The 10728-nt window shown below is 39.7% G+C and overlaps 2 protein-coding genes across 7 annotated transcripts in view; one reads left to right on the forward strand and one right to left on the reverse strand.

Annotated features, from left to right (window-relative positions):
• lrtm2a (leucine-rich repeats and transmembrane domains 2a) overlaps positions 1-10491 on the reverse strand; it is a 26016-nt gene extending 15525 nt beyond the window's left edge. The window contains exons 1-2 of the mRNA XM_034863323.1: positions 9947-10491; positions 3528-3720 (exon numbers count right to left, since the gene is read on the reverse strand). Of these exons, the coding sequence (XP_034719214.1) occupies positions 3528-3606 (79 nt within the window). The 5' untranslated portion in view covers positions 3607-3720; positions 9947-10491. The remainder of the gene's footprint in view (positions 1-3527; positions 3721-9946) is intronic.
• Positions 1-10728, forward strand: part of cacna2d4a (calcium channel, voltage-dependent, alpha 2/delta subunit 4a) — a 79615-nt gene that overhangs the window by 42118 nt on the left and 26769 nt on the right. The window lies entirely within an intron of this gene.

The raw sequence follows: 10728 nt of genomic DNA on the forward strand, positions 1-10728 counted from the left end.
CCCCTCACTCGCGAACAAGACCCCAAGGTACTTAAACTCCTTCACTTGGGGTAAGGACTCACCCCCTACCCGAAGAAAATAATAATAAATAAATTTCAATTGTATTAAAATGGCTATTAATTACATTTGCCAGATGCTTTGGACTGTTTGCCAACAAGCTGTCATTCCAGTTTCTATAAGTAAGTCTCATGTAACAATAAGGGATCAGGCTCCACTCCAAGAATAATGCCACACACACACACACACACACACACAAACACACACACACACACACAAACACACACACACACACACACACACACACACGCACATACTGTTACACTGTCACACTGCTGTAGCTTCATGCCAAACCCATCGTCCCAGCAGGGTTGAAAAGGGCCACCAGCTACTAACCACCCAGTAATGAATTTGGTTTTTGATACCTTCTCACAGCTGACTAATGTCTTTAAAAAGTTCAAATCAAACTGTCTTGTACAAGTAATGTGTCTGATCAATTTAACAGCCAGATTAGCTGCTGCAGGCAGACAGAAAGTTAGTTTTTACTGTGTAGCTCTACTGTGGCTCTGTTCCAAACCTTGTGCTGCTCCTTTAGTCACAGCACTGTATTACAGCTGCATTATGCTACAACCTCAGTCGCTACATTACGGCTTCGTTACAAAACAAACGTTTTAACCTCAGTCATCGTATCCATTCAAAACCAAACCCTCCCATCCTTTCACCCTCTCTCTCTGTCACCTTCTCTGTCACTCTTTTGATTATGTGGTCAATTAATCTGCCGGCTTTGTTTGGAACTTCAACAAGGTGCACAAGCACGCACAGTGGACCAGATAAGCTACAGTGTGTGTTTATCTGTGAATAGGAATGAATTTATGCCTGCTTGCATGCAAATGTGTTGTGTCAGATGAGACAGTTTGCTGGTATCGTGGAAGCCTGGAGGCACCATATGGCCTCTCCTCCTTCATCCTTTATTTTCCAAACAGTTTTTTCTCTTTCTCTACACCTCTTTGATCTCATATCTTTCTTCCTCTCCCTTCCCCACTGTTTCTAGCTTTCCTATCACCTCCTCTGTCTCACTCTTTCTGTCACTCTTTTTTTGCCCTCTACTTTACACTTTTTTTTAAAGCTCTTTTATTCTTTTTCTGTGGTGTCATGGCACTTTCAATCTTTTCTTTGCAGTTTTGGTACCACTTTTTATTTTCACAACCTGGCAAGTCAAACATTGTTAGTATTAATGGCATAGAAAGGATCTCAAGTATCAATTTTTATATTCCATCTCTCTCAGTTTGTTTTGGGAAATTGAATGAATGAAGAAAGCCTGAATGAAAATGAGAATCTTTCCTGCGAACATGCACATTTTTCCTGATTATAAAACCATCTACTAATTATAAATCCACTTGACTAATATATATGCTTTCAGTGATAAGGACATTAGGCAAAAATCTGCAATGGAAATGCATTTATTGATCATACGGCACAATTTCCTTTGTTACTTTGAGCCACAACATTTATATATTTAGCTTTGAAAACTCAAAAACACCCATGAACTAAGCTTTCTCCACCACCTTTCAGAAAAATAATAACACTTTCTTTCTTATGTAGGTTATAACCTTTCATCATAGATTAATGGCCATTAATTCAACATATTGCCAATACTGGTGACACTAAAGAATGCCGACACTCATTTTTCTTGTTGATCTTTTTTCTGTCCATCTTGGGGCTTCCATGTTGATCTTTGCAACATTTGAAAGGTTTCCACTTACCAAAATACTAAATGGAAACTGATCTTTTGTATCCTCTGCCTGTCTATTTCTAAACAAACTCATCTTTAAAGGAAAGAGCCTTGATGATCTGAGCTCTGTCCTTCTCTGTATTGTAATAACTGTTAATAGGACATATTTGTTGGCTCTGATTTGATGGGATGCCTTACCCCTTTCTTCTCCTATCTTTCGGTTACTTGGGACGTGTGTGCGTGTGTGTGTGTGTGTGTGTGTGTGCATGAGTGAGTGAGTGTATAATAGTGTTTGAGGACCTCAAAGAGTAATAGCAGAGATCAGAGAGCTTCCAAGCTTTATGAGAAAAATACAGAGACAGTGAAAAAACAAAGGAGAGAGCCAGAGAAAACACCTGTTTTGAAAATGCTCGACAGCATTGATTATGCACATTTTGTGTCGAGGAAGAATTGAGCAAGTGAGAGAGACTGTTTTGGAAACATTGTGTTAAGTTAATGCAAAGAACGTAATTGCATGGAAGAGACGGTGACTACCGGATAACTTTTTAGATTCTTCCTAAAAGGCTTTAGCAGTACTGTTAATGTTATATTTACAGTATGTTGAGAAAACCTAATAAAAAACACTGAGAGGGAAACCGAGACTGATCGTGCAGTTATATTGAACTGGATTTACCTCAAAGGTGGATGAAAGAATGAAGAAAAGGTAGAGGTATGAGGTGATGGAGATGGAGGGAGATCGGGTGGCCCAGAGGGAGGTTTATCTAACAATTTAGAGGTACTGTGTGGGTGTCTGCTGACAGATAGTGTTGCCCTGTTATTTAGTGTCTCCCCTGTTACACAGAAGTTTGTACAATACCTCTCCAACAGGAAGACAAAGATCCCCATTTTTATAGTCTCTTTTCTATTTAATATAAAGCCATTTATTTTCCACAGACATTGTGGCATGTGTGCACCTTTTTTTGTGTCAAGTTTTTGTCAGATGTATAACAAAAGAGAGAAACAATGCAAAAAAAAGGAGCTTAATTCATGTTTGGCTATTAGCTGAGAAAGTGTCTGGAGTCTCTCGGCGAGCAAGATCCATCCACTCCACTGTCTAATCCATAACACGCAGCTGTCATATCTGTTGCTATGCCACCCGACCTCCGACGGATTTTTGTTTTGACTGAGTGGTAAAAAAGAGAGAGACTGTGGGGGGAGAAAAATTAGGGCTGTGGGCAGAAAATTAGAGGAAGAGGGAAGAAGAGACGTATATGTTTTCTTACATACATATATACAGTATGTACTGTGTGTATATATATATATATGGAAGTGAGATATGTAAGAAAAAGATGACAACCAAGAACAGAAAAATGTGAGGGGAAAAAAGGACAGGAGAATGGTGGAAAAAGGAATGGGAAGCAAAGAAGGTAAAATGCATAAAAAGAGAGACAAATAACCTGCAGGTCACCCCCCATCATTCTTTTTCCATGTTATTTTGTTTCCACAGACTGCTGGCTGTATTAATACATACAGTAATATGGCATTTCACTGGAGAACTTGGCACGTGGCCAAAGACAGCTCAACGCCCTTATCCGCTGTGTGTGTGTGTGTGTGTGTGTGTGTGTGTGTGTTGGCAGTTTAACATTAGCAGCTGTCGAAACAGACAGCGTTTTTCCTTTTGTGTGTGATTAGGAGTATAATAATGGGAAAAAATAGAGCAGGAACTTGGAGTTGAGTAGGAACAGAGCACTTTTTTCTCCTCTTCTTGACTGTTTTTCTTTACTCTCTCATCTTTTTCGTCTGTATTTTGTCCACTCACCAGGTCTGGCCAGATGGAGGGTGGTAGTGCTAGGTGAGGGCAGGACGATGCCCTCAGGGGGGTGGGTGTGGGGGAGCATGACACAGAGCTCTGCAGCCTTCCTCTGTCAGAGGGGCGGGGCTATGGGGGCGTCAAGCCACCATGCCTGCAGCCTCCACTAGGGCGGCGACTGCGGAAAGCTACACCAAAACACCTGAGGAGAGAGAAAACAGATGAGTGAGACAGACAGATGGATGAGACAGTATCACATCATATTGTTATTGCACAGGACCACACAAACTACTGTGCACATGCACTAAGGTATACACACACCCGTAACACCAGCAGCCAAGAAGGCTAAAGCAGCAGTTGCTGTGTATGTGTGTTTGCCAGAAGGCTTCCCTGCATACATTAAAAAAGAATTTCTGTGTGTATGCACGTGTTTGCACCTATTCTACCTTTTGTGTGTATATGTACTGTATGTGTGCGTGTTGGGAGCAAGCCACTCCCCCCAACACCCGCCCCAGTATTTCATAGGCATAAATGATAAATGTGCGTCTTTGGCAATTTACACAATCAGTTTGCCTTTCCCACAGACAGACCCCCTACTGCTTTTGTCTGGCACAGAGACTGACACACAGAGAAACAAAGGGAGCGTGACACAGGCGGAGAGAGGAGAGAAAGAGAGACTAGGGGAAAGGTAGAGAGGCAGGGAAAAGAAATTACCTCAGAAATGAGACATATGGATGGAACAAAAAGTGTGAAAAAGGAAGAGAAATAATTAATAAAATAAAATAGACATTGCATCTGTTTGTATGTGTGATACTGCCAAAGTACCCTTGGGCAAGGCAGGAGACAGTGGAACTCTGCTGTTATTTTGACCTCTTTGCTAAATAATAAAGGTAACACAGCAATAATAAACCTAAAGTGAATTCTGGGTGAACAGCAAGAATCATGTCACCTCGAGAGTACATCTAGTTCTTGAAATGTGTTGGAGACGACGGTGTCAAACTGATTCCATAAATTATATTAGCTCTGAAATCTCTAATGTCATCTCAGGAAATCTGTTGAAAAATAATCAGAACACTTTTCCAATAAAGAAAATGAACTGTTCAAAACTGTTTGCATCAAACTATTGGACCGAAAGTTTAATAAGACTGCTCTGCAGCAGTTCTATTGCATGTGATCGACTCCTCCGGAATGTCAAGGAAAATTGCATTGCAATAGAGGAAAGTCTTACTATTGCATACAATGAAGTTGGTTGTATAGTTAAAATATTTGTATTCCTGTTTTTAGTTGTCTTTTTGTTTTCTGTACATGATGGGTGATTTGTTGCAATTAGTTTGCTGTTATCATTCCGATAGATGGACCTTTATTATTATTATTGAGAAAAAGGTTGAGAAAAAAAAAAAGACCCAGTCCAATTACAGCAGTGTAATGAAACAGATCCCACTAGCTTTGAAAAAGATGAGTCTTCGAGTCACTGTTGAGTCATTACAGTGAAAATAGGTTTGCCGAGTGGGAAATTACCATGGGAGAAAGCTCGTTGGAACCACAATACAACATGGCTGATGTACGCAATCGACTCGCGCCCCAAGGGCCAATCAGTGTAATTTTGAAAGTGCTGGAGTGCTGCTGTGACATGCATCTTTTTTTTCCTATTTTCCATCATCAAAACCCAATCAGCAGTGTGTGAAATATTGCACTAATCAGATTAGGTTGTTGTTCCATGGTTAGCGGGTTAGTTTGTAGAGAAAACTTTGAAACTCAAGCAGGATTTTCCTGCACCACTCATTTTGCCATAAAGTTGAATGGTAGTGAATGTGCATTTGTGCGTGTGTTTACACTCATTTGTGGATGTGTGTGCACTGATTATGTAAATTAGCACTTGCATCACCTAAAATTGGCATGTTAAACAAAAATGATTGAGAGTATTTGGAGGTTAAAGGGGATGTGTTAGGAACGATATAAAGAGGACAACATGATAGATGTATTTAGATGAAGATAGACAGACAGTATAAAGTAAATTCAACACTCTATGCATATGGTCAAGCAGACAGAAAGTTTCTGCTGCCACTTCTAAAAATAACACTCCTCAATCTGTTCAGTGTCAGTGAGTTATTTACAACTGGTTATAAATGCTTTAGTGGAAACTGGAGGAGAGGAAAGGAGAAGAAAAGGAAATGGGTGAAGAGGTGAAATGAGTGAGAGGGTGATGACGAGGAAAAGAAGTGTAGAAAAGAGACAGCAATGACAGGATACAAAGGAAATCTAGGCAAGGAAGGAAATATGGTTAGGTTAAAAAAATGCAATGGGTGAATAGAGAGGACATTAAAATTCTCCTCCACAACCTCTGCAATGTTTTGGTGTGTGTGTGTGATTGTGTATGTGCACTCAGTGGCACTATTTGTGTTATCATTATTGCTATTAGTACCTGCCAAACACTGAACAAAATATACAGCTCTTGCCTAATCCCTTTGCTCTCTCCCTTCTTTCTTTATATTCCCTCTGTATATTATGCATCTTCTCCTCTCCATCATCTCTTCATCTCTATCCTTTCACTTTCTTTATGACCTTCATCTGTCAATTTTTCACTATTCCCTTCCCTCTTTCCCCTCTCTCATTCCATCTCTCCCTCTATGGCTCTTTCCTCGCCTTGGCAAAGAGACAGAGGCATGTACCGAGGATATTCGGCAGATGGATTTCCTGCATGTGATTAAAGTAACATTAGCCAGGCTCTACTGGGAAATTTCTGTTGTTCTTTTTAAATGAGCACATGAACTTTATTTGATGAATTCTGAAGCACAGATGAGAAATGAAGGGAACTCAAGGAATTTGGGAAGATTCCTCTCTGTTCTCTAGCTGTACATGTTTTCCTTTTCCACTGTGCTTGATGGTGTGATTTTTATTTCAAAATCAAAATGGGAGCGCCACAGACCTGTTTAAAAAAAAAATATATAGTGTATATATATGCAAGAGGAGAAATGAATTAACAAAGTAACAGACCGCTCCATTGTAATTACGCTTTTCACTGATTTCTAATTTTTAAAATACACTGTAGAACATCAAACAAAGCAATCTTCATACGTTGAGATGAATGCTTTTTTCCTTTTTTGTAGTTCATTCAACTTAACATTTCTGTGGCAATTTCAAGTTGTGTGAAAAACATCTATAATCCCTGCTTAAGTTTTAAGAATGTATATGTGTCCTTGTTGTGCATGTTGGCCATTTGTCAAATGATTAATGGCTTTAAGTTGCTTATATCAGGTGTATTATAGCCAAATACATGTTTATTGCTTGCTTCTCATTGTTTTCTTTACTATGTGGAAATAAATGGGAGTGGATGAAAAAAGGTGGCAGAAATAACATTTTATCAGTTAAAAATGAGAAAAATATTATTTATTTATGCAAATGATGATAGTTGCCTACATTAAATGAGCACAATCATGCTGGAACTGTCACTTAAATGATGTATTGGAGGTGTTGCAGAAGGTCACCTATGTAGTCACATGCTACTGTTCGCCCATCAGTTTCCATCCCGGTGAATGGGTGGTCTAGAGGTAAGCCTGTCTGTCAGGCGATTCTCAGAAAGCTTTTTTTACCAATTTGACCTGGACGCAGGGGCAGCCAAAATCCACACATGCACCCATGCACACATTCACACACGTGTAAATACTTGGGTGCTAAAGTGGCCTGCATGTTGGGGAGTCAAGTAACACCTCCTCCCCTTCTCTGGGCTCCTCTTCTCTCTCCTCTCCTCTTTCCGTCCTATTTTTCACTCTGTTTATTTCACTAACTGTTTCTTGTCCGCACATAAGCCAGATTTATACGCCGCATGGGGTTGCAGAGGCTTTGTGCAGAGCCTCAAAATATAACCACACATCTGGGGGCAGAGATAACAAGTAGAGACCACCAACTGGGATTGGTCAACTTAGTCTTCTTATGTTTTGTCCCATACGTTTTTGATGCAGGAAGGGATTGTTGATAGTGAGGAAGTGAGATGAAGAAAGGCTCAGCAGCAATAGCCCTTTTTTTTCTTAATTATTCTTGACAAATGTATATTTTGAATATCTTGCAAATCCATTTCCAGTAAGCATCTCCACCGTGATCATCCCTCTCTATCACAATGTGAATGTAAACGTGATTACTGTAGCTGCTGTATATGCTGATTGCATGTCTCAGTCATCTAATGTAGCTGAACCAATACTAGTATTTTGCCTTGACCAGTTAAACTTCCCTATCATTACTCATCTAACTGTGACAAAGTTAGAGTGTAAACAAGAAAACTACAGGTAGAAAATAAATGCAACAGCTGGATAATGTACATCACGAACATTTAGTATTGTGTTGGGTTTTACTGTATGAGTGTGAATTTGCATATGCGTGCACAGCTTTGCTCAATGTGCCCACGTCAGCTCTTTTTCAGAGCATTTCATCATTCTTGTGACCTGCCTACTTGGCTTGACTAATAGTTTTTAATCAACTTGGCTGGAATTCTGTCCAATTTGCCACTAAATTGAAATACACCTGCACTCAAGAGGACGTGAAAAGGCAGGTGTTTGTGTGTGTTTGTGTGTGTGTGTGTGTGTGTGTGTGTGTGTGTGTGTGTGTGTGGCCCCTGAATGAGTGACATCACAGCTGTAAACACCCAGTCCAATTATTGACCTTCAAATCTACACTCATGCACGCACGCACGCACGCACACACACACCTAAGCACATGCCAATTGCTTGACAACACGTGTTGACAGGCAAAATATGTACAGATATATAATTACACATACATTTGGCTATGCAGACACATATTATACATACACACACATTTTGTAAGAGTGTGCACGTGTCCATAAACACACACATTAAGTTTAAGTATACATGTTAATGCATAGCATGCAGGTCACACTTTGTCATATACAGTAGATGTGCATGATAACATATAGATGTTATCATGCACATTGTATATTATAGTTATTATTACTAGTTTACCAATATGTAAATGTACATATTCAGTATGTGCTGCATACATTTTATTATTATTAACCTGAGAAAAATCCAGTAGTTTTTTTTTTTTTTAAGCACATTCATACTATCACCCAGACTATTAACACATGTCTGCTAGAAATGATAGGCATGTCAAAACAGGGCTAGAGCCTACAAAGTTTTACAGCAGGTAAAAAAGTAGCACACGACACAGTGGGTATCAGACTGAGAATCAACAGGATACTATAAAATACAACCTATAAAGGGTTTTAACTTGATTAAGATTACATAAGATACTGTGTAGTTTAAAGAAACAAGTAGACTGGAGGCAGCCAAATAAAACAATTACTGGGTCTGTTCACATTAGATTTATACAAATGACTGTAATTTCTTTGAGCTGCATTAATTTGTCTATAAAGTTGTCTGCATACTAAAAAAGGGGCAAATGACAGGATATTATTTGTACTGTTCTGAACATACTTTTCTCACTACATGACCATTACAAAATAAATGGCTATAAAACATTACACCTGATTTATGGTAGGAGTGGCTGTATAAAGATATTATATATTCACGTTTAGTCAGCAAGACAGAGCTAGATAAAGTTTTTAATACACTTAAAGCTTTGGCATGGAAATGGGAAGCCTGTGTGTGCAGTTTTCACTGGAATCCATGGGCTGCCATGTTTGAATACCTCATGCATTTAAATAAAAAATATTATCTAAGGGTGGTACATGTGATATGCTAAAACAATATCGCAGAATATTTGCAGCATCTTAACCTTGGCTAGGCTAGATCTCAACAGATTATGCCTCAAGAGGTTTGGTAGCAGCAGACAAAGAGTTACCAGAAGACTTCTTATACAATCAAGTGGCTTAAAATCAAGTGGAATGAAAACTAGCAATGTCCTATTCAGTTCCCTAACATCCATCACACTGTATGTTTAGACCGAACCCTTTACTGTGTATCCCCTGCAGAGCCATAAGTATCTTTACACCGTAATATTTCTCAAAGGGTCTTAAATGGTTTACTGCTGCCTGTTTTTATATGTATTTCTTTCATGTGTAGCTGTAAAACATAAATAACAGAAAGAAATATGCCCATACTTGTGTGTGAATAAACCACTGATGCTCTCACCTTCTCCCACTGCCCATTTCTGCAAGCTTTGATCCAGAACCACAGCCCCAAAATCCCAGTGAATGTGCATGTTGTGTGTATCCAGGAAAAAGGTAGGGCTGACATTTGAGCATCCACTTCCTCACAGCATTTACCTTTGCCCCCATCAAAATAAAAAAAAATTGCTGAAAAAAGGCAAGTCTGTCCCTGTCTGCACTCTACTTTGTGTGACATAGTACATCTTTAACCCAAGTCGTAAAATTAGATCATGAGCAGTTACGTTAAAATGAAGTGTGTTTAGGTGTATGAGTGATGAGAAGAGAACTACACCACAAACAGACTTACCTTTTGACCAAATATCTCAGACTGCACCAGCCTTATAGCTTTCTCACACGAGCCATCCTCAGCACAAATATCCTTAAATTAAAAAAAAAAGATAAAAAATCTCTAAAAAAAAGAAAACCTGTTACCCCTTCAATTAAAGAAATCCATGTATTCAAGATCCCAGTCAAAGGAATAATATAAGAATAATCCTCCTTTCTGAAGGGAGACAATCCCCCCAGCATCAACCCACCAATGAAATGTGAAAAAGGAGGGCATGTGGAAAAACAAACGAGGTGAATAGAAGCTTAGAGACACAAGAGGAGGGAAGAGAGGATAAGGTCCGCTGAGGGAGAGGGATGTAGATAGTTAATCCTTTTCTTCGGATCTATTCCCTATATATGAATGACACATCCAGCGCCGTCCTGTTCACTGGCTTGTGCGCTGCCGTGTGCGTCTGAGAGGCGTGAGTGTGTGTGTGTGAGAGAGAGAGCGAGAATGAGACAACAGCGTTAGGTTGCTGGCGTCACGCGCTTGCCCTTCTGTGTGTCGCTATGTTTGTGATTCCTGCACTCACCACGCGTCGGAGTGTGTGTGTGTGTGTGTGTGTGTGTGTGTGTGTGTGTGTGTTGTGTTTTGTGTGTGTTTATCCATGCGTGTACACTTAAGGCTGTCTTTCTTGTGTGTGTGTGTTTGTGTGTTTTTTACCCCACCTCCCCTTCCTTTTCCTATGTGTGTGCAGTCATGCATGTGTGGCAGGAGAATATGTGTGTGTGTGTGTGTGTGTGTGTGTGTGTGTGTGTGCG

This window comes from Etheostoma cragini, chromosome 23 (assembly GCF_013103735.1).
Source record: "Etheostoma cragini isolate CJK2018 chromosome 23, CSU_Ecrag_1.0, whole genome shotgun sequence".
Taxonomy (NCBI): Eukaryota; Metazoa; Chordata; class Actinopteri; order Perciformes; family Percidae; genus Etheostoma; species Etheostoma cragini.